Genomic DNA, 25,265 nt, shown 5'->3' on the forward strand with positions numbered 1-25,265 from the left:
GGGAAACCTTGTCTAACTTTGTTTCATGTTCTCCGACGTTTAAAAGTTGACTAACATGCAGCTGACACAGCTTTTCAACCCAAGTGCTCTGACAGTAAATAAACAGTGACTAAGTTATATTTTTCCCCACACCACCAGATTTATAGTAGGAGTACCTGCTAAACTCTACCTCACACTGGTGCCTGACTCTTCTCATTAGCTGTGGCGTTAGTCAGGCTGCTGAATTATCTCCACTTTTGTTTAAGCTCTACAGTAAATCCTTGCAATTAGTCATCTTCTACTAAGTAACTTGATGTATGGAGGTGATTTGTTTATATTTTCCCAGCACAATAGCTTTAAAGTTATATTTAATTAATGCATTTGTAATTAATGTGGTTAGAAATAAGTATACTCAATTATTTTATTGTGAAGAAAGAGGTCAAATATCTGGAGCAGCATTTTGCAGACAATTTAATGGATGATGAACGTACAGTATAGAATGAAAAAGTTAAAAATAAAACATCCCCAGCATTCTTCTCCTGCTTGTAAATCAATTTCACATGTGCTCATCTGAAGTGAAGGCTCTTCTGTTTAAGGGCTCATTGCTCACCTATCTCGGTGCAATATGCTGAGACTAGCTTGAGATTTGCTGACAGTGTTGCCATATGTTCATCAACAGTATAGAACCGGCACAAACAGCGATGGGGAACCTTATGTAGACGTGTGCATATGTGCTGATTGGACCAAGTTGAGAGAAACATATGGATGCAAAGTCCCTCTGGAAGCTGCAGGTTATACTTTTAAAATAGTTTTGCAGTGCGGCAGTGCAACTAACAGGTGATTTGTTTTATTTCGAGGTAGAGGATGGAGTGTGTTAAGTACCATAATGTGATTTATATTGCATGTGGTAAGTATTTTATATGATAGATGAAGTATGAACTCCACAGGCCCCACTAGTTTCAGATCCATGGAGTCAATATACTGTAGGTTTGTCATAGTCTGTAACGTCATTAAATGGTTTTAGATATTAGGCAGTTAATGTATCATGTGGCACTTCTGTGATGCCGTAGTATCATTTTCTGTGAAAGCACAGTCCTGCTTTTTCAGTGTTGTGCCTCCAGGTTTGTTGTCACTTCTCCGTACTGTAAAGATTATATCTGAGCGGTTGCACATGTGTGCGTGTGTGTATGCCTGTACTGTAATTGCAGGTGTGGGGGTGAATTGCAGTGTAATGTGCAGTGTATGGACCACCTGCCGCCAGGGGGGGAAAAAATCAGTTTTCCTTCTTCTAATTATTCTTTTATGTCTGTAATTTCATTAACCAAGCTTTGTAGAAGAGAAAAAAATGGAGAAGAAGAAGCCGGAGTCTGTCAGAGGTAATTAAAAGATAAGGTGAACGGTACAGTCGACTTTGCCCCTTCTACACTGATACATTTAGCTTCTACAGCGAGAGCGTAATATCCCCTCAACATGCACACGCTACACACACTGCACACACTCATGTAACACACACTGAAGGAATGGCGGAGGTGCTCTCCCACCTGCCAACAGACCCCTCACAGACATGTGCACTGAAGGGAGATGTGTTGCAGTCCCGTGGCGTCGGCCTGGTGAGATATGAAATGTGACGGGTGCACAATGGTTGTCAACATGAATGACTCATAAACAAGCAAAACATTAGGGCAGCCTACACCGTGGTGTTCATTTTTGCAGAGATTGAAGAGGAGGCCCGAAACCATCTTCAAAACCACTTTTCACTTCCTTTTTTTTTTCTTATTACTGACATGGATGGGGTACAAAAAAAAGAAGAAACATTAGCTTCAGTGAACCATTCCACACGTGTAGATCATTTCAACTCAGTGTGCTTCTGTCTCGCACTCGGTTGGTTTGACCCTCAAGCGCAGTATGAACAATATCCCATAAGACAGAAGCGTGCTTTATTTATCATTTGATTTATTATTTATGGCTATAACACTGTTATCCAAAGGTTCAAGCAACTTTTATCTAAACATCCTAAGCTGCTGTTAAAGGAGCTCTATTACTCGAGTACTTGAAGCATTCAAGACACATTTGTTCAGAAAAAGGAAAAGAATTGACGCTGCTGAGTGCTCCTAATAATTTCAGAAAAACTCAAAAGTCTGCAGAGGCTGCTTTGCAGTGTTATAGCCAGTAAAAGAAGCATCTCTATGGCTGTATAATGAGCACAGATGGAGAGTTTTAAGGAGAAACTGACACCCTGAGTATTGCAGCGGCTACTCCACCCTCCAGCTGCAAGGATGAGAAGCATTTTTTTTTTAAAAGAGCAGATTAGAGGAGAATGGTGGATCAACTTCATCAGTTAATTAAACTCTATTGCAGCTTGATGAGCAATTAATCAAGGCAGCGTGCGGAGTGTCAGGCAGGGCTGAGTTCTTCGGGTGCGGTGTGTGTGCTCCGTACAGTATGTTCCCAGGGGGGCAGCCCTGTGGGGAGCAGCACTTACCAAGTGAGCAGCCCTAAAACTGTACAGGGTGTAATGGACTGGGTTTATGTAAGCAGCTATCAATCACTCTCTGACATAAGCTTGCACCCTATTAGAGTACCAGGATTAGGCTCCTCTCAGGGCTGAACTCACTGAGAAGCTACTTGTCTAAGTAGATTGAATTTCAGGAGATGCTCAAAAGTATTGGATTATTATTTAGAGGAAAATATTATTGGTATTTAAAGCAAATGCCAGTGCTGTATTAAAAGGCAGAGGCAATGAGTTAATCATGTTAATATGGGAGAAAGAAGGGCTCTAAGCATGTCAAAAATTTAACTTTGAATACTCCAAGCCTTTAAGATTTCGGTCTTATCTTTCATCTGACATCTGACTCCCTAAATCTGATGGTTTAGTTTTCATCCTTTGTCTGTTACCCTCTTTTATCTACCTCTTCATCTCTTTCAAGAGTGTGAAGTAGGCTTTTTTTATGCTATGGAAATTCGAGTTGGCAGTTTGTGACTAAATGCAGTAAATTTATTAACGAGGCCATGGGGAACATTAAAAGTCAATTGAAGGAGGCTATTAAAAGCAGGATTTTAATTGGGTTGGTCCCTCCACTAAACCTTTCTCTCTCCCTCTCTCTCTCTCTCTCTTTTTTTTTTTTTTTCCAAGAGCATTGATACTAAAAAAGTTCTCAGTTAATGCAGTTCAGTGTGTGCTAGTCCTTGAAAGAAAGTTCCCTTATATCATGTTGAATTTGACTTCGCATTCAGAGAATTGTCTGAAAATCAGCCGTGGTGAGGTCTGAGCTCGGGCGCATTCATAGTATCTGCTGCCTCTTACTGAGGCGCTGCAGCCTGCTGAGGGGTTTCAAGAGGGCCGGATCACAATTAGCGCAAGGTCTCTTACTATAGCACCAGCGTCTACAGATGAACCTCTCACCCATTCACATCTGAAAACCTGACACTAGATGTAGCCGTCTGCTTTTCAGCTTCTGTTGATGAGTGTTTATGCCTCAGGCAGTCAGTAAATTGTGTTAGTGCTGTTGCTTTAATGCATCATCTTATATAATCTGTTGAAATTACATTACAAAGCATACAATTGTCCTAGTTTTGGTAACATGGTGTGACACATTACAAATGGTTTTAATTGCACTTTAGCTCCTGGCTCTTGAAACATGCTCAACTCATTCTACACTTAAAGGGAACTGGGCTTTCTCTCTCTCTTGCACTCTGCGTGTTTGCGTGTGTGTGGTGGTGGTGGTGGGGGGGGGGGTTGAAAAAGAGTGAATTTGTGCAAGTGAGAGAGTTAGATGACAGAGAGAGAGAGAGAAATGGAGATGCAATGTACTATTTGCTGTGCTGACTGGATAATGACATGCAGAGTGCTGCGCTGCTACAGGAGGTTGAGCCTCCAACCAGATGCTCCTTTCACTGCAGCTCATAAGCAAAGAGAGAGAGAGAGAGACGGAGGGAGAGAGGCTGCACCAACATTCGTACTCATCTGAGCTGGATTAAGCAGTAGGATTCAGGGACTTCGATCATGTACTGTAAAAAGAAGCTTATTAGCGTAGATAGCCATCACACGTGGATCTAAAGAGACGGAGGCTAAGCTGGGTTCAAACTTCCAATGAGACAATCTCTTTATGTTTCTGTGTTTATACTTTGATGTAATGACGTCAGTGGAATCTAGTGACTCAGTCTCACACAAGCTCCTCAGATTCTCCTGATATCCTCTCAGCCGCTTTGGAGCTTTTACCTTTCTAGTGACACAGGTGTGTCTACAGTGTTATGAATGGGAGGCAGAGAGGATTGGGTGTAGGTGTGATGGATGAATGGCCGAACCGGGAAAAAAAAGAGAGAGGGAAAGAGAGAGAGTGTGTTTATTGCACTTTAATGGACCAGATAGCAGTTATACACATATGGCCATAACAGGTACATAACAGTGGAGCTCAGGGGGATACGCTTGACCATTAACTACATCATTTATTTAACTGATGTTATGAACTCAGTAAAGGACATGATGTGGCTATATGTGCTGTAATAATGTTTTTTATAATGTTTTTTTCAAGGAGAGCTCAGAAAATTTCTGGACCAATAACAAGATGAAGAGCAACACATACGTGTGTGACTCCCAATCCAAAGCATTCAACCATACAGTCATCTGCCTTATGGTCAACACAGCAGGTCCTGCAAAAAGAAAAAAAAACAGACAGAAAGAAAGAAAGAAAGAAAGAAAGAAAGAAAGAAAGAAAGAAAGAAAGAAAGAAAGAAATGTTGTTCATTTGCTGCTATATGTGTTCCTCTAGGGGGTGACAGATGTAAACACCATGGGACAGCAACACAAGATATCAAGATAAAAGGAGGGGGGAAAAAGTTAAACTAATGACATCACGTACAATGCTTCCTTCTTTGACAGTGAATCTATAGAGTACATTAAATTAAAAAAACCACAGATCTATGGTTTAACTCTATAAATGTTTAATAATGTCAAAACAAATACCTTTTTACAGTAAGTGTTGTATCTGGTGGATGTCAGTGCCAACCCTCCGGATCTGCCCGTCTGATGGGAAAAGCATTTTATGTTCAAAATGGGCTAAAGGCCAAAACGCAGCAGCCATATGGTTTCTTTCATTAAAGCTGGTGGTCTGCTATTAAAAACCCAGTCCAGCTAATGCAGAGTAAAGGTTGTCTACATAGTTTGTAGAATTCAATTATTCTTGATCCATTATGTCATCAATGCCATTTTCTTTTACTGCAAATTATAATAAACAAACAAAATGATGTGTCTAACTCACTTACACTAAGTCAAGTTATTTTAAAAGTTTGAAGGTTTATTTAAGGACTGCAGGGAAATGATCAAGCTTGGGAGGGGGAGCATTGACAACAAATTGATTATGGAATAATAATTTTCACACGGCAACCAAAGCACACCAGGTTATTCAGTGTCCTTGAACTATGAGCTGGTCCCACATTGGATTTAACACATGGACATTTTTTTTTCACTTATTATTCTTTCCTGTTGTTTTGCTTTCTGTTAACATGTGGATTAAAGTGAATTAAGTTTTGTACAGTCTCCTAGCAACACTGGCGATGTCCGTCGTCGCTAACGCCTTTTCTCCCCTGTGTTCTTGTCGTTCCAGGAAAAGGGAAACATCGCTGTTGTATTTAATGTCGGAACAGATGACATTAACATTGAGGAGACGTCAAAGTTTGTAAATGACGGAAAGTACCATATAGTGAAGTTTACGAGGAGTGGGGGTAATGCCACTCTGCAGGTGGATGACCTGCCAGTCATTGAGCGCTACCCCACAGGTGAGTCGCCCACTCTGTCTTTAATTACATCTGCTGCTGCTTAAAGGCCATAAAATGACCAAGAGATTGTCAAGCCAACTATTAAAGCCTTATCTGTCAGGATGTTTTTATGTTGACTCGGCATGTGCTTTAATTGCTTTTTATGTTTCTGTTTCCAGCAGCTGTTACGAATAATACCGGTGTTGTTGAGTTTTTTTCTCATCTCCAGTGTTTATCACTTTACATTAATCAATGCTGTTAAGCAACCTGGGTATATGCAAATAAGATGCACTTAAGAAATCCCACAGTCTGAAATAGAAACTGTATAAAAGGGCACCACCTACCCTGTCTACACCTGCGTTACATTCCCCATATACATGAGTAATCCACCCACAGCATATGTGCACAGTGAGTTAAATCAATAGACTATTTACAGACAAATTACCACTTTTATTGTGGCAAGTAATTGTGTGCCAGATCAGTATTTATTTCTCTGCCAATACAGTAGATTGATTGAATTAAAGCAAGCGGGCAGACAAACCTGTAATAGCACAGTCAAAGTAAATGAGTACCTGGATTAATTTGCCATTTATTCAGAATTAGATCGCAGACGATCAGATATAATATGGCGTCTGGTCTAACCATGACAATTCACTCTTATTCATTGTTTCCACAGCAAACACCACAGCTAGTGGAAATTAAGCTGTATCCATTTTCTTTGCCGTTAGTGTCACTACAAATAATTTCATTTGTGTAGCACTTTCCATAAACACATTTTACAAGACCATAGGAGATGAATTCACTAATTAAGGCTCTGTGTAATGAGTATTTAGTAATTGAAAAAGCATAATATATTTAATAATTACTACTTAATATGACCTGAATACTTGTACTGGTGCTTGCGTGTAAAACGTAGTGATAGCTGATAACTTTGACTGTGGGTATAAGAAGATTCATTATGGGGAAAATGCAAGCTCTGTGTTATACACTGGGAGAAAATAGGAAGTAATCTCCTGTCGGAAATGGAAAACAACTCAGCAACACTGATATGTTTCTGAAGAATGTCAAGATGTTAGTAGTATGATGGCGCTCAAAGAGAATTTAAATGCCACTGCTTGTGTTGCTGAAATTGTTAACTTTTTCTGAACTGCATAAAGGCTTTGACAAAAGCTACAGAAGATTAAAGGAGAGCGAAAGTGTCCGTTCAAAACACAAACAGCAAAATTACTGTGGGAACAAGTCCGCAAGATTAAAAGCTGCAGCTCCAAATCAAAAGCATTTGTTATTCTCTGAACATGCATAAAGTGACTGGGCACTGGGACAAACAGAAGACAAATTCAACCTGTCCCCTGTCCCTCCCCCCACTTCTGCATAATGTTTGGTGACCTTTTTAGCTACGACCAGTGCATTCATCCACATGAAAGAAGGTTTTATGACTGGGACTCAATCCTCGCCGCTTGCCTCAGGTGGAGGACGGAAGCTAATGGCTTTTGACATGTGGTGGACATGGCAGAATGCACAGCAGGGTTAAATGCCTGGATGCTAGCATCTCAATCTTATCTTGCAACGACAAACACCCTCAGTCCCTGAAACACCTATGATACATGCAGATGTGCTGGTGCTGCACGTCGTGACTCGGGTGAAGTCACTGACAACGGAGCGCAACTGATTTCCCATCGGGATCTGCATATTCCGACCACGTTCGGGTCAGTGTGTTGTAGAAAAGCTATGACAGTTTAAGATTAATCCCTCTTATGACAAGTGCTGAGTTATAAATGCTGCAGGGACAAAATGACCAACCTCATCCCCACCAATCACGCGTCAGTGACACAGCTAAGTCCAGCTACCTTATTAGGCTCGTTACAGACTAATTACATCTAATCACAATCACTCTGCGACTCCTCCCCCCACCCCCCCCCTCCTCAGCACACAAAGCCATTATTCTCTCAGCTCGCCTGTAGTTTGATTAGTATCCATGTATCCCTCTAACGCACTCATAATAGCAGCCCTCAGCCACTCTTAGGCCACTCACAGATCAACAGTGATTATAATAAGAGTAGACAGCAAAGATAAAAATGATGGCTGGAGAGTGAGAAAGACAGAGAGGAGGAGATTATATGGGAGGGAGCAATCATTCTCAAAGCAAGGAAATAATTGCTTCACCAGGGCCTATACTGCTGCCCTCGTAATCTCATTAAAAAGTCTCGTACTGCATACTTATGGGCCATTAATAGTCTTTAGGACAATTATTAGAATCTAAAATGCAAAACGCACACGCAGAGACATAGCCCTCTATTTGTTGTAGTTCAGTCCTCTTTCCTTTATTCTCGCCCGGCTTTCATTCTGCGCCGCATACAAAGGGCCAGGCAGCTACAAAAAAAAAAAAAAAAAATCAGCCCCTTCTCCCGAGTCTTGGCCATGGAAGTAATACCATCACAATGGTGCTGCCAGACCCGCAGGGTACAGTGCAGTATCCTATCAGAGCACCCAATGAACACGCGCCGCACACAAAGATAATGGAGAGGTCTCTGGCCTTATTCTTTTACTGTTATCAGAGCATGGTGCACTTACAGAGCTCTCTGTCTCTCATTCCACTCCCCTCAGCTCTCACTTCCCTCCTTTTCTGTCCTTTCTCCTTTATCTGTCCAACTCTGCCCCCTCTGTCGATCTCCCCCCCCCCCCCCCCCCCCCCCGCCGTCCCTGTGTCCTGTTTTTCCACCTTGCCGGTGTGAAGACTGATTTGTGGGATGCAAGAGGAGGAGGGTTAGCTTTATCCATCAAAGCTCCGTCTGGTTTCCCCTCTGTTCTATCCATGAGCTCTTCAGTCCATTGTGCGAACAATCATCATTGAGCGTGCTTTCAAAATGGTGCAATAACTGCCACAGCCACAGTAGGGCTAAAAAAAAAGGGGGGGAGGGAGCAGAATAATAAAAAATAATAGTGAGATTTGTGTATGTCCCTCCTTTTTAATTCTCCCGGCTCCATGAACAGAGGAAGCATTTGCATATTTGTTCATTTAATGTGGCGAGTGTCCTAGGGCTTGTAATGAGATAAAGCCCCGCACCTTATCTGACCACTTTATTAACAAAAAAAGAAAACAAATGAGTGAGGGCAAAGCGGGTTGGCTGGGACGGCTCAGCTGAATCGCTGCTGTCTGGCGGAGGAGATAAGCCAAGCTGTCCCAAACCAAACCAAATCACCACTCGGCAGCAGTCACAGGCTCCGCTCACAGGCAGGATGAATGGGCTCCGCTGCTGCATCGAAGCCCAGGGGATAGCATTGTTTAACACTCCGGTGTCCCACAGTTGGGATCAATACATGATCAGACCTTGATTATATCCACACTTAATTAACCTCAGTATAAGCATAGACTGAGTCTGCCACCGGGTGCAGAGCCAAACAGATAAAGAGCTACTGTCTTTGAAAATGGAGCATGTTCTTGCACAGAAGTAGAGGCTTTTGGCACAGTGGCACGCTGTGTGTGAGGATAACCGTGCATGAGTGTGTGTGTGTTTACTGTACTGTATTTGCGGCTGCCGGCCCTGATTCTCCTGTGGGTCTTTCTGTTAGTTTCCTTGTCCTCTTCTTCAACAAATCGTCGACATTGTTGCAAAATTGTGATAGCAGCATGAAGACAGACACAAAAGCTGGCATTTTAGCTGAAAACTACAAGACATCCATGACATGTTTAATATACTACAACTGTCAAGAAACCAAGCAGGCATATATGAAACAGAATTTGTTCTGATTAATAATTTATAATTAATATAATGTTAATATAATATAATATAACATATAATGACTCTGGCTCTTTCCCAGTCCTTGCTGTCCTCCCAACAGTTGCAGGCGAACAGTTCCCCAGAGCCCAGTTTGATTTTGACTTCTCCTTAGATGAGATGTCACAGTGGCAGGAAACAGAGGTGACATAACTAACACCCCATGACTGACAAACGGAGGTGATAGGAATTAACAAAGGCCATTAATAGTCCATGACAGCAGCAATTAATGGTTTATTCATTAATTTAACACATTCTGAATATAAGGAAGTGCTTTTGCGTGTCTGCGTGCTTCGCTCGCTTGTTTGGTTAGTCATTAGTTTGTGTGTAATTCTGCTCCGATAGTGCACAACACTAAGGAGAATTAAGTGCTGCAGAGCTCCAGCATCCTGCATAAGTAAAGTACAGTTTGTGTTCACACCAGGCGGTATACAGACGTTACATAAGCTGAAAGCACCTGGAGGCTGGGGTGTTTTGCATCCACATACCTGAAAGTAGCTTAGTGGATTTTTAACTGCTGCATAAGTTAAATATATGGCTCAGTAATTTTTAGTTGTAACAACACTGTCCAACCGCAGAGTCTTAGTGATATTCAATGTTTCTTATTGCCAACAAATAACATGAAAGGCCCAAACCCAACAATGAATTGATCCTACTAACAGCTATTGTTTGTGTAACCAAAGCCTGATCTAGCTTATTCCTCTGTGCCATAGAGCTCCATTGTGTCTAAACACAGAAATGAGCCACACTGTTGCACCAGCTCACACCTTCTGTCATTATGATGAACGTGGAGTTTAGTTTGAATCAATCACACCTGCACCGCGCTGCCTTAAATACTCACCAGAGCATCAAAAGTGTATTAATCAGCTCATGAAAATAGGTCCCCAATAAACGCACTATTTGCTCCCATTTGAGTGATGTAATCTAAAAACTACAGTCATATTGGGAAGTCATTAAGAGTTTTTTTTTTCTTTTTTTTAATGAATGTAGGTACGACCCATTGTTGAGAGATTTATGTCTTGTAACTATTGTCATGAAATATGTTGACAGTTTCAAATGCACAAACGGCCACCAGCCAAGTCCTTTAATGGCACTATCAATCAACAGAAGTGTAAATACACAAGTGAGTTTCACCTGAAATTTTAAGGCTTCAAACTAAGTTTGGAAAAATGTGGGATAAAAAGCCTATGGTCACTGAAGCAGATTTTGTTGTGTCAGACAGTGTCACTTCACATGGCTAGACATTGTTTAAGAAGTGTGGCTCTGACATCTGGAGATCCATATCAAATAATATACTGTGTCCCTGTGTGGCTTTGTTGTAATGCAGAATGTATCTCTCTGCGTCAACGTTGGGGGAGAAATGTTTCAGTAAATCTCCTTCACGAGCCTTTGTGCTCCAACTTGGCACAATCAACTGCAGCCAAATTCCATGAGCTGCACAGACAAGCTTTAAACCCTTTTCTGTGTAGCTGATCCTCTACAGTAATTCAAGCTGATGCGATTAAAAAATGTCTTTTTATGCGTCTTTTTTACCTCTAAGACCTTTCATCAGACCAGCTGTGCATCCGTTACAAGGTTACCTCCTTTCTTTCATGTCTGCACGATCCTTTCCTCTTGGAGGCTATTCTCCACTGAATCGTTGTTAGCTACCTGATCTTTTATCTGCCAGAACTGAATTAATATAGTTGATGGGACAAACATTGTCAATCTGCCGGAAGAAAGGATCGGACTGAATTCAATCTCAGCAGACAATACCAGGGGAATAGCACTCAGAGACAGTGCCACTTTGCTGAAAGTCTGCGGCACTGGAGAGGTTATTGGCCTCGACAAAAGGGTGATGCAAAGTTTGCCCTCATTAAAGCCAAAATGCACCTCCAATCTTGGAGCGGAGCTTTCTTTTTTTTCTAAATCTGCTCATTCTCTCTTCTGATTCGTATTTGGTTTATTCTCTGAATCCTGTTGTGGAACTGCTTTTCAATCGACTCTCACCTCATCAGTGTTGCACTGTTTAGACAGTCAAACTCGTGACTTTTCCTCCTTCGTGACTTGTAGCTTTTGTCAAAGCCTTTTGATCAAAGTTTCTACAGTGACTGAAAATCTACTCTGACGTTGTCTTTTGACTAGATCCTCTGAATGTATACTGTGTTAACTGTTGTATTGCAATTAGCTTATTATTTCATGTCAATTAGGCTATTTATAAATGGGGTTGGTATTGGTAATATGTTAAAGTTAAATTGTTTTATCCTTTAAATCATAAAAGGTTGATTCCACAATAAATTTAAATGATGTTCTTTTTGAAAATGTCTATAACTAGTTTAAAAGCCAGTTAAAAAGATATAGAGGGTCAAGACAAAGGGGATGGAAATATTTTGGTAAAGATTTTGTAATGCTAATGTATAAAGTTGTGATTTGGGTTGGTTTATAACATAGTTCTATTAACCTAGATGAAACATTTGCGTGTTATAGTTCTTATTTTCAATTAATATAGGTCTAATTTGTTGGCTAAAATAAAATAAAATGAATGAAGTTTGTTCAAATAATGTTTCAGTAAATATTGTTTTTTAATATACAAAAAGTTTTAAATATAAAAACCTTGTGCAGTTGTATAGCTCCAGCATTAAGTATGAACATTTAACCTTTGACCTTACAGATTGTAACCAATGAAATGTCTCTTTAAACTTTAAAGGCCACAATGATAACGAACGCCTGGCGATTGCTAGACAGCGAATCCCATACCGACTTGGTCGAGTAGTTGACGAATGGCTACTCGACAAAGGTAAAATCACTGATTAAAATTTCAGATAAAATAATTTGATCATAACCAAGTTGTAGCACTATTTTGTAAATAATAAACCTTAAAAAATAAATGTTCAGTTAAACTTTAAAAACAAAATGATTTGAACAGTTAAATTTAGTTTGTAGTGTTTCATACTTTTCATAATAATGTATTTATTTTATAGATGTCAGCTGTTTTAATACGTGTTTATTGTCAATTTAAGGTTAAAGGGACTGTAAATATGAATTTAAATCCACTTACTGAAGTAATATCAGCATTGTAAAAATGTCTATAAATTACTGTAGCATTTTTCTGTAAACATCTAAATGATAAATTTAAAAGTTGTAGATAGTGATTCATTAGTTGCTAAGTGTTATTTGAAACACTTTTGTAACCTTTACAGTATATATACTGTACAGTACAGTACGTAGTGTCATTCGATCTATTCTGATTAAACTGCTAGCAGTGATAAATAGTGTGCAATATGAATTGGCATCAGAATTTTGAGTCCCTTTAACAGACATTGTAAATATGTATAGGGCATTAGATCAAGGAACTGTAATATAAAACAAACTGAGTGCATGCTTTGTTTTTTATAGTTCAATAACTAATTCATATTTTTCACTTAAAATGTGAAATAAGCCCTATCATTTTTATGTTTTGTTTGTTTGTTTCTGTTTTCTGTTAGAAAAGTTCTGTCATAAATTGTCCTCTTTTTTGTTTGTGTTTCATGTGCCCAACCATATCCATTCTGAATTTAATTTTTCCTGTTTTTTTTCCTCAAGTGTGTCCTGCTTCCTGTGAGATTGTACATGAGCAAAGTCCAAATCTCACTGCCTGTAGCCATTTTAGAACTTTTTCTTTTTCTTTTTTTCATGCTTGCTGTGTTCCCAGTTTGTAAATGGTGAAATTTGATGGAAAAACACCAGATAACATAAGCAAAGCATAATGAAATATATGCTTTTAGCTTAATTAGACAAATGCTTTATATATTTGTCTTATTTCCCAGGCAATTTCCTGCAAACAAATTGCCCATTTATATTACTTTCAAGATTATGTTATCTTTTCAAGTGTAGTTAAATAAAACTCTTGCATTTCCATAACATTACTACCTCTGATTAATCTTTTTTGTTGTTGCTTTAGATTAGAATGCCATTTAGCAAAGCTGCATTGATCGTCTAAATCCTGTGTTTTTATGTTATGTTATTTTTTCTTTTCATAGGCATCTCATCATTATAACTGCAATAAATTACCAGGGTTTGCCTCTGCAACCCGTAATTTATTGGTCTCATTAGCCACTGGGCAAATAATCTGCCTTCCTGTCTTTTTTTCTTTCTTTTTTTCCTGTACAGTAAAAGTGGCTGAGTCCACAGTTCAACATTCTTGTATATACTGTATGTAACGTTGTTTTCCCACAGGGCGCCAGCTTACAATCTTCAACAGCCAAACCACTATACAGATTGGGGGCATGGAGCGAGACCAGAGTCGATCCTTTCAGGGCCAGCTTTCGGGCCTCTACTATAATGGCTTGAAGGTGTTCAACATGGCTGCCGAGGGGGATCGCAACATAAAGATCCAAGGCAGCGTGCGGCTGGTGGGGGATTCGCCCTCCTCTATCACACCGCAGTCGAGCACCACGGCCAATCGCTCGGAGACGTCCACCTCCATCATGGAGATCACCACCACCACGGCGTCCAGCAGGCGAGTCAAGCAGACCACACCACGAGAGCCTCAGCAGGTGAGATCGTCTTTAAATGATTGTTTTGTAAGTGACTTTCAATCATGTCATTATTGTCTCCACTTGATCCGTTTTGAAATCGTTACGGTGCACAGCGTGTTGTTAAGCACATCCTGGATTAGCATAATACATCTCATCATTAGGCTCCTACATGAGGAATGTATGCCTCCCTTTATTGTGTCACTTCTCTCGTCTCCTTGAGTCTTCTGACCTAAAAACTGAAGGAAAATAAGTCCATTGTTCCACCTATGGGAGCAGCACCACAGGCGCACTGTTGAGCATTTCTCCCCATGCAATCAGATGTGGCACAGCATTGTGTGTGCGTGTGTGTGTGTGCGCGTATGTGTGTGTTCCTTTGATAACCATCGCTGAGGTCCTCCATCATCTTTATCTGTCCTGCATGAGCAGTGCAGCATCTGCAGGAGCATATTACTTCTCAGACGTCACAATGTGCGCCTGAACAATACAATACAAAATGTGTGTCCCATCAAATGGAATGGTGATCAGACCATTCTGGCACCGTCTCTACCCAGAGCAGACGACATTTTCTGTTAAATCACTGGCAATACAGCAGCAGCCATGGATTTAAAATCAAAAATAGTTTTTATAACAGCTAATTATGTTGCCATTAAGAAATGTCTCTGGGTCTTTGTTTGAATACTGTATTTGTTTCACACATTGTCTATTGTAAGAATTAAATTCCTAATCCGTCTATATCTTCTCGGGGTTCCCACAGTGTCAATGTGAATTTTCATTATCTGGAATGTCAAAAGAAAATAGTGACTTTATTTACTTTTCTCTTGTAAAAATCCAGCAGCAAACATGCTGGAAGAACGTCATTACAATCTAAGAATACCTGTGCACATAACAAAAGATAGTATTGACTCATTTAGGTCACTAAGAAAAATAGTTTCAGTGGGTTGTTTTTCATCACACACAGAAAACAAAAAAACGGTAGGAATGGTCTTCACGTGGTGCTGGTACATTACAAAAATAGAAACTTCATGGCTCACAGAAAATTTTCAGCTTGTGTTAAAAATCAAAAAGCAGCCTCATTGATAGCTGAGAAATAGGCTTTAATTGTTCTGGAGCCAAAGCTGCTCTCTGGTAGCATTTAGAATTGATTACTTATTGAGCTTTTCACATCATGTGAAACTCTCATGTTAAGCTCTGAGAGGAAGTGGGTACAGTAAGATGTAACTGGAAACATGGAGTCTATGAAGATATACTGAGGGTTATACTGTACATGCTTGCGCATCAGAATTTTTAATACTCTGCAAGTCAGTAGCAGGAAAAGCATACACGGTAGCTTAAATTAAGCATAGTCATAGACTAAAATGACCCTTTAATCAGGACTTAATCAGCTTTTACAAATATAGTTTAAAATCATTTTGGATTTAACTCATTTTGGATTAATCGGATTGGGTAAATGAAGATTATAGCATCTCCAGGAGGGGGTGGGTTTAACTTCATATTCAATAATATACACACAATCAAAATTATTTGATTTTAATTCCTTTTTTTTGACAGATTGTGTAACTTTTTTCTCTCTTTACAGCTTCACTATAAGACAAAAGTTAATATACCCGCATCACAGTCCATTTGAAAGATTTTCTGAAACACTGTGCGTAATGCTGATGCTGATAAATTTGACTGTCCAGAAGCGATTTAACCAATGTTCCTTCAGTCTGTTTAAATATGTATTTTCACATTAACACTCATTGTTGGCTTTATCTACTATTAAATTAAAAGAAGCCTTGAACCTTGAATGTTGATGAATCTTCCGAACCTAGACTCAAAGTTTTATTTAAAATATTAGAAATAAGAGAAAGCAAAGTGCCAGGCTTTTCATTAAGTTCAGTAGACTGTTCAACTTACAGCTGATATGAAATGACAAACTCCCACAGATTTCAACTTAGCAGCAGTAAAGACCCCACATTACTGGACCCTAACTCTCTCCCCATCTCTCTCACTGACCTGAGACCATCATAACAGTTTGTGTGAGCCTCTGCAGATGCTGACAAATAATACAATCATAAATATTGATCCAGTGAAATGGTTTTCTCTCAGCCTCAGCATGGCTCCTGAACCGTTGCAGGAGCGTGTAATGCAGGCGAAATATCAGACAATAGACTATAATTATATCCCAGCTCCATGCAGTGTTATAAATTGCCACCAAGGAACCAAGAGATTGGCAGAAAGGAACAGGCTTGACAAGATGGATGCCCGCCTTTTCATCTGGAGAGAAATAAAGTGATATAAATGGCTGTGACAATTTAGAAATGCAGTGAATTACAGAGATATGCGATATGCGCGGGGCATCTACTTTGTGTGATGTGATATTTGGATATCTAACATTATGGTTTTATGCTAATCGGATTCAGCTTGGATTGTTTCATCAATATGTGTTTGTAGCAGCCTAATCATGTCCACAGCCATTGTTTCTTTTAGAGCAGTTGAATTTATGGCCTTGTTTTTTATTTTAGTTTTTTTGGGGGGTGGAGGTCCAGTGTCTGGTGTTTTAAAGTAAACAGGATAGCCTCAGGTGCATTTATGGTTGTTACTGGTTTTTGTACTGTCACTTTATGTTGCAAACTCATCTTTAAAGTGGCATATAAAGGCTTGGGCAGACAATAGTCAAGGCTACCTGTGTTGGTTTAGGTGTTATCTAATGTATTCATATAGGAAGAAAAAAAAAGGTCATCGGATTAAAAAGTTGCTCTGCGATGTAGGCGGAGAGATGAATGAGGCATGCAAAAACGTGGGCACTGGGAGATGTCAGCGTGTTCAGTTTGATTCAACGTGACGACCTTCCCATGGAGAGCTCCTGCGGTACGACATTACCGTCTCAGGACACTACACTTAGAAAGACATCATGTCTGGACTCCATAAAAAGAGATGGTGCATTCAGTGTCCTCTCCCTCGAATAGTCAGCATTTTAATCATTGTCCAGCTGTTCCATCTCCCCTCTGATGGCGAATGCAATTCACTGAATGGTTTTATATCCTAAGAGCCTTACATTACTGGGACATGTGCATTTTTAGTGTGGCTGGTCCCAGTGGAAATGGAATGGCTAACTGGCGGTGGCAATATCAGGCTCTTGCCATTAAAGTGAGAGTGTTGCTGTGGAAAATGTATATCAGGCTGTCGAAGGAGGCACTTGGGTCCAAAATAATAAGGGAAAAAAATATCTGAGACCTTTTATAGTCTCGTCTAAAAATGCGATGTGATGGCCGAGGCACTTTGCTGTTAACTCAACACACATAAATATTTAAGTTTGGTTAAAGTCACTTGTTGTAAGTGCCTGTTGCTGTCAATGTAATTCCTGACCATAACAATGAAGCAGCAGCATTTGTAGCCTCCATGATGTGACGCCTTTCCAAATGAAACAACAAGAAACAAGATGCGTCGGCCACTTTACAGCCTTTCACATTCAGTTAGAGTGCTCAAAAGTAGGCCTGGTTTAAAACAAATACGACACAATAGGAAGCCGTAGTGGAGAGGTGACCTCCACCCACACCTGCCTCATCTGTTTTCTGGGTCAAGAGGAGCAGAACAAAGGAATTTCTTTTTAATTTATTTGTTTTTGTATGTTATTATATTTCTCTGCCTAATACAGTCCCAATACAGTCACATGTGATTTCATACAATCTCAGGCATTACTCAAACCAAGATGCACTGGATAATTAATTAGTACACCTGAGTTCAAATTGAGTCATGCCTTTTTATGTTTTACAGAAAAATAAATAATAATAAAGTAAACAAATAGTATTCCTATTTGTATGTTTATGTTTATGTACACTGGACCTGTAGAGTCAGGGTATGTCTTTGTGCAATGGCCCACTAGTCTCCCAGAGAGTAAAGTCATTGCTAATAATTATTAGTGCAGTGATTTTGAAGGGTCTGAAAGGACTCTGCCTTCTCAGGTGTCCCATCAAAAAGTTCTCTAAATGCTCCACAGGGGTTACATTATTATTGAATACGGAGGGCTGAGGCTTATGGGTAACATTACATTAATGTCATTCTTCTCAAACCACTGGGTGTCCACTCATGCTTTATTAACAAGGATATTATCATCTTGGAGCGCACTGGCCTAGAAATGCACCATGGGAAAAAAAAGCTGATGAGTCAGAATTGTTATTTTAATAGTGATTACAATTTTACATTTGCTTAAGGGATAATTGGATTGATTCAATTCCAGGATTTACAGCCCACTCAAATACAGAGATTGTAAATAATAGGGAGATTAGGCCTTGAACTTGCCTCCATTGTGATCATATCTTCAGGTTCCCATGTCCAATATTCCCTGCAGTGGCTGTGTGCCTCTTGCCCTACATGGGAGAGGCAGCTTATTGTATGGGCCAAACTGTCATGTCTTAATGAATCGTCTGTTCCCTGTGGTGGTGCCTGGTCACATCCAATTAAACCATAATGCACTTGTATGCACATTCCCAAACAACACACCAGCTACTGTACAAGAGGTACTCCTCACTTCTCTTGGATAATTTTTCTAAATCTCCCTCATTTATTCAATCTTGGGGAAAATAAGTGCTTACACAATTACATTAATGTGAACTGTTTTTCTGCTTATTGGAGAGAAATGTGAGATATAGTGTAGAGTATCTGCTGAGGTCAATTTGGAGCCTGAACTGCCAACCCACGCAGGTCTGTTGGCAACACCAGCTGCCAGTGGTCGGGCACTTCCAAGCATTTTGTAGCTCTCATTAATCTAATTATGTGGTCCTCAACAAAATCACTTTGATTTGTGAGTAAGCTGACTTTTAGAGAAAAAAAAAGTTACATAGTATTTTCCCACATACATTAACACTGCTGCAGATTCCTAAGTGTGGGATATGACAGTAATACCTGAACACATGGCAGCTTATGAAGGTCTAGTGGACAAAATGGAGGAAAACGCCAAGCTGCAGAGAGATAGCATTTAATACCAGATGATGTTTAATCAAACCCACTCAAGGATAAGAGATAGAGCCTTATTTAGCTGTTACCCTCCCAGCAAAAAAAAGAAAAGGAAAAACTCGAAAGCCTGCTATCTAGAAGAGCCATTGAGAGCTCTTGACAGTGATGGATCCTCACCTGCATTGCTCTGTATTATCAACCCTGGCCAGCACACATACAGTGTATAAATCTCACGAGTGGTCATAGTGTGGGGCTGCCATCCACCACCGGCGCTGTCTGCTGGAATATCCGCCCAAGTTGGTAATGGCTCCAGTTTCATGGAGAGACCCAAGGACAAAATACAGCAGGACACAAATGTTGTAGAGAAATATTTAATTTCTAATCACCTATTAACTTCACATCTAATTTAATGCAGCAGACACCCTGGAGATATACCAGGAATTTGGTAAATCACAGCATCCCTACAAACCATCTTTTCTCTGGCTGTTAATATGTAGCATACTGTTCGTTTCTTCCATTCTTCTATGATAAAATATGTGTCCTCCTGTTTCTGCTTTGATTAAAAGTTCATAAAGTGCAAACTCTAAATCCATGCTAACAGCTTTGCGAGGCTGCACAACAGTGCTTTGAGCCAAATACTAGCATCAGCATGCTAACACAGACACTTATAATGCTAACATTCTTAAGTTCAGCAGTTAATCCTTCCTGATTTCAGTATTTCTGTTTGGCATGTTAGTAGGCTAACGTTTGCTAATCAGCACTAATGTTAAAATAAAATCAAGGCTGATGGGAATGTCAGTTTTGTAGGTGTTTGGTATTCCAACAACAACAGATCCAACAAAGGCAATAATGATTAAATCAGGGGGCCAACAGACTTGTAAGACTATATCCTTGGGGGGCTTTGAATATCTGCGGTAATTTCACAAGAATCCAACCATCAGTCGTCAAGATATTCAATCAAAATTGCCAGTAGGATTTCTGCTTTCGAGGAACCTTGTACAACAATAACAAGACAACTCGCTCTCAAAGATAATAGTACAGGCATTGTCTTCTGCAGTATTCAAGCTGACCTCATCTGACATTTTACACCTGCCATGCTTCTTTCATAACCCTTTTTGCAGTGTGCAATTTATTTTTATTGCTCTGTTGCTGTTGGAAAATCAAGAAATGTAGATTATAGCCTGTTCCTAGTGAGAATGAATGGCCTCCACGACACATCATTGCCACCAAATAGCCAACTGGCCTCACTTTTTCTGAATTAACCCTAGGTGAGGTGGGCGTAATGGCCATTCAGGGGAAGTGAGGGACATTCAAAACACATTGTGTGGGCTATTTCATTTGCACTCACAGCACATGTGTCAGTTCCAGCTGAACTGGCTTGTAGCAGCTTTGTTTGTCTTGGTCCCTGAGACGAGGGGCAGAAACCTGGCCTCTTTATACTTCACAGGGATAATCGAAGATTTGTCATGCTGCACTGCTACACCTTCAGTGCAGTGTTTGACTAACTCCTGGCCTCCCTCACTGGCTCTATAATAAACACACTATAATAAACTTAGTGTCAGGGTAATCTTGTGGTGAAAAATCTTCTGGAACTTAGTACCCAATAACTGCTCAGTCTGCAGCTTCTCTTCCTTTGTAATCATCCATGCACCATGTCTCTTTATTGTGTCTGCTACTACCTTTAGGCATTGTTGTGATTGTCCTGATACTGGTAGGGATTATTGTTTTACAAGCTAAGGCTGCAATAAGTCTGCACAGCCTAGATTTAATACTAATCCTGCATGCATCAATATCCAGACCTGAGACTTATCTTGGGTATTAAGCACTCCTCAGGCAACTGCACACATGTAGAGCATGCGTTCGTTAATTGTGCTCGAGGATATGATTCTTGGATGTGAGCTTAAGGACGTTTCATCCTTCATTTAGTTGGCGATGCATCATATTTGCTTATACATGTTGACATTGCCCCTCTGATCTTTAGTAGAGATTTGACCTTGAGCAAGTCTCTGTCATACCCACATATTTAAAACCGGCGTCAAATGGCTATCGATGCACAGTTAAAAATGAAAATAAAAAGCTACCTTCACTTTGTAACCTTTTTTAGGTCAGGTCACTACAGATCATTTGTAGCTTTATTCCACCATATTAACATAACACTAACCTGTTATCAGTAGCCTCCCATAACCTGAACTTGCAAGAGACAGAGTAGTCAATGTGCATTGCATGAAAACTTACTTTACTCTGTTTGCTATTAAACAGGATCGGCCATTTTGTGCATCTGCATCTCAAAGATGTTCATCAGTTTTTCTGCTATTTTAATTTCAATGTTACCAAGTTACTAAGCAACAGACTGCTGTCAATAGTATAGCAAGGTTATTTTTTCTTGTTTTTGATTGACAGGCATACACCCAATTACTCAAAAAGCAAAGCACTTTTCTCTTCAAGACCCAGTAAAATGTGAGTACTGTATTTAACAAGAAAGCATTGGTGTGCTTTCCAGAGCTGCATCCTGAAAAGCAGGCATTTTTATTGCAGAATAAAAGGTATAGGTTTACTTTTGTTTGTTAATTTCATGGCGTTATGAGTCGTACCCATCTGTGTTCGTGCTGCTCTGAGCCTTGTGATCGCGACTCATATGCACACGGCTCTTACTGCTGGATTTCATGATAGATAGGTGGTTTGTTTGTTTTTAAAAGAAGCTTTTATTGCTTTTTTTGTTTTTGTTGGAAAGTCACAGAGACACAGCAAACACACCAGGATGATTCTGCTGTTAAATGATATGCAGTTTAGCCAACGAGTGAAAATACATGACGGTGAGATGAAACGCAGAACATGCCCAGCTGGTTTCCAGCAGATGTCGAGATGATGCACAAGTGGATTCACATCCTGTTAAGAGTCAGACTGTTGTGACGACAGTGAAACTGCTGCTTTCAAAACGGCCAAAAGTTATATCAGTCCATTTCTCATCTTATCTGACTTTTTTTTACACAGTTTCTCAAGCTGCATCAGTTCTCTTTGTTCATATCATATCTTTTTAATATTTTGCTTTTGATTGTTAGCAGTTCTTTTTTCATTATCTTGGCACAGATACAGTATAGTGCGCATGTTTCGCCAAAAATCCAACCTAATGCTCCGTCTTAAGAAGACTATTACAAACACATGGAGTCAAGCTGAAACATGGGAGTCCTTAAGTGCAGTACATAGTTGTTGAGACTTCACAGAGTATAATCAGAGGCAATGTTAGAACATTAATATCTCTGCGCTGTGTAGAGCAAAATGGGAAATTACTGATTTGCAGAGATGATTGTACAGATTTTTTCTCTCCAGAGTCCTTTTCTTATTTGTATTAATACGAACATTGCTCATCACCAACCAAGTGGAACTGCTCCACTCAACTCATCTAGAGACAGATCTTTTTGTAAGCCCCCGCCCCCCTCCTCCAGCCTCCTCCACCCCTCCCTTAATTTCTACCTAACTAATTAAAAAAAAACTGATGTGTACAGGAAACTATGAGGTTACTAAGGAAACACACAAAGTCCCACATTAACAAGGGGAGAGGAATTCATCAGTGATGGTTTGGTCGAGTCTTGTTTCGTTCAGGAAATTAAGCCGAGCTGTCTCGTGGATTCAAAGACACGCTTTAGTCTGAGTGTCAGTGCCCTGCGAGGTTGTGGTGCCATCAATTATTCACAGAAAGAAAACATCCTAGGGATAAGATTTCCCCTGCAATGCAGATGTATGGGATTGACCATCATGCTACTCTATCTATCTATCTATCTATCTATCTATCTATCTATCTATCTATCTATCTATCTATCTATCTATCTATCTATCTATCTATCTATCTATCTATCTATCTATCTATCTATCTATCTATCTATCTATCTATCTATCTATCTATAACAGCTGTCGTCATGTGATGAGAGCAGAAACAGGTTGAATAGCCCCTCCACCTTGCCCCAAAAGTGAAGTGTGTGTGTGTTGTTGTAGGTGGTCCTGGTGTGTGCTGCCCCAGGCCCGGTCATGGGTTTGTGCCCACCCAGTGCTGACAGATGGCAAAGGAGGTAACGCTGTAGACCTGCGGTGGCCCCAGGCCTGCGGCGCTCACTCCCAGCGACAGACCATATCCATCATCTCAGCCTCACCAGGGGCCATTATGGAAACTGCCCTTCAACATCGAGCCGTACACATAAGAGTCCATGTGACTCGCTGATCCAGTCCACCTTGGCAGGGGTGAACAAATACATGCCAGCATGTGTTGACGTGTGTTCCCATGATTTGCTTTTTCTTTCCTTTTTTTCCCTTTCTTTTAAGGTTGACAGCAGAGGCGGGCATGTCTGCAGCAGATAGATGATTATCCAGTTGTGACACCAGGGTGCTTTGTCTGCCTTGCATGTTTTATTGTAGCTTGTTTGTTTTAAGGGTTTCTAAATTCGCTGCAGTCAGGATCATCATGCTTACTTCCATTATTAAGATAGTCAACAAAGAGGCATCTTTTGTTTCTGCAGGTTTCACACTACTGGCAGAGCTACAGAGGACACAGATTGTCCCGCTAAGTCTGTTTGGATGACAAGAATGAAACCTACGCAGTGCGAATGTTGTCTCTGTTGTTTTGTAAAGTGTTGGTTTGTGCGTGGAGGAGTTACTGACACTGACAGCTTTACAGCATGTTTTATAGACCATATTGTTGTCTCCCAGGACATTTGCTGTTATGATTTGTAGAAACGGAAAATAGTCCTGGGCCAACTGTTGAACACAAGATACAATTTGTCCTGCAGTGCATTGCTCCCACCTGTGAGATTGTGCGATCAAGTTGTTTATACATTACATTCATGAACACCGTCCCTGCGCTGACAGCTCATTGAGCTGTGCTGAGCGCCCTCTCCATTTTTAAAAATAATTTCCTCCAAAGCTGGTAGAAAGTGTCAGGCACATACCGGCTTATGCGTCTAAAAGCTCCTTTATTTATGTTACAAGCACTGCGAGTCAAATTTAACATTTTACCAAAACAAGAAATCATGGGCTTGTTTTATTCTCGGATAAATCCCATAATTTATGCCTTCATTTGTGGAAAACATCGGAGTGTTGCAAAGCGCTTTAAAGTTTATAACCAAAGCACCTTGACTTGGGGAGTGTAAATCTAGTTTAATCTATCTAATTTTCTTTATCTTGAAACCCGGTGTTGTAATTGAGTCTGCAGCCACTGAGAGCCTCAGATTACAATCGTACTGTAAACATAATGGGATGCCTGGTTCTTTTCAGGAGAGCAGCCATCTTGATCTAATGTTCAAAACCAGACCCGGTACTACAAAGCCAAAGTTTTAGGGACAGAGTGGAGGATAATACAAAGTAATATCATTACCAAATTGAATTAAAATAAAACAAATTCCAGGAGGTACGGGGAAGAAACAAAGGCAATGGCAGCAAATGAAGCCTGTTAGACTGTCAAACAAGTGGACACGAGATAGAAAGTTAGAGGAACAGAGGAATGGCCTTGGGGGAAGGAATTTAACTCAGTTGTCAAGTGGTGACAGTCTCCTCCAACTCTCAGCTACAAAGTTACCCCGAAAGAAAAGATCTTTAAATATGAATAAAGTAAATGAAAAGTTTTTTTCTTCGGCGGTTGAGAGCTAAATGTCAAGTCCAAGTAGAAAATTAGAACTGAAAACAGTTTGTATAATTAATTAAGAGCAGATCTAGTCACGAACAGAAGTCCTGGATGCCACCACAGAGATGGACAGCTGGGGAAAAGTCAGTGCTTTTACTAGAAGGACTTCTTAAATGGTGTCCAATTTAGGCCTTTCCGTTATTATTATTTTCACTACCATGTCTGTCCCCTCTCTGCTGAACGGGGAGCATTGCTCATTAGTTTATGGCAGTCACACTCCTCTGTGAGTGACACATCCAGACCTGGAGGACAGGAATCTGCTTAGGAGGACGCTCTGTGGGAGCTACAGACGACCTGGTCTGCCGTTGTAGGGCAAAGCTGCTCTTCCTCCTTCCTCACGTCATGTTTTTGCAAACGTTACACATGGGAATTAGGCCTGAGTACATTCATCTCGGGCAGTGATGGCATCTATATTAGGATGACAAATTTGTGCCTGTCACCTGATGAGGGACTGGGACTGCATGTCAAGATGCAGGTAAAGTCAGGAAGACAGTGATTTGTGGCCGTGCCGCATATCTCTCTTCCTCTGCTGCATTCTCTTTTCTCAAAAACACACACACACACACAACATACACACACACAGCCGCGCGGTTGGGGCTATTTTTAGACTTTGAGGGAAAGGAACATGAAAATGACGAATTACATGGTCACTTTGGG

General features: G+C 40.3%; 1 protein-coding gene across 14 annotated transcripts in view; it reads left to right on the forward strand.

Moving 5' to 3' along the window:
* Positions 1-25,265, forward strand: part of LOC310997959 (neurexin-1a-like) — a gene marked incomplete at its 5' end in the record, with an annotated part of 248,122 nt that overhangs the window by 200,721 nt on the left and 22,136 nt on the right. For 12 of the 14 annotated variants that reach the window (XM_083987828.1, XM_083987824.1, XM_083987818.1 and 9 more), the window contains 3 exons: positions 5,583-5,754; positions 12,196-12,285; positions 13,704-14,023. In XM_083987828.1, the coding sequence (XP_083843954.1) occupies positions 5,583-5,754; positions 12,196-12,285; positions 13,704-14,023 (582 nt within the window). The remainder of the gene's footprint in view (positions 1-5,582; positions 5,755-12,195; positions 12,286-13,703; positions 14,024-25,265) is intronic. The other 2 variants (XM_083987822.1, XM_083987823.1) reach the window with 1 other exon arrangement.

The sequence above is a fragment of the Trachurus trachurus genome (genome assembly GCF_905171665.1).
Source record: "Trachurus trachurus genome assembly, chromosome: 15".
Taxonomy (NCBI): Eukaryota; Metazoa; Chordata; class Actinopteri; order Carangiformes; family Carangidae; genus Trachurus; species Trachurus trachurus.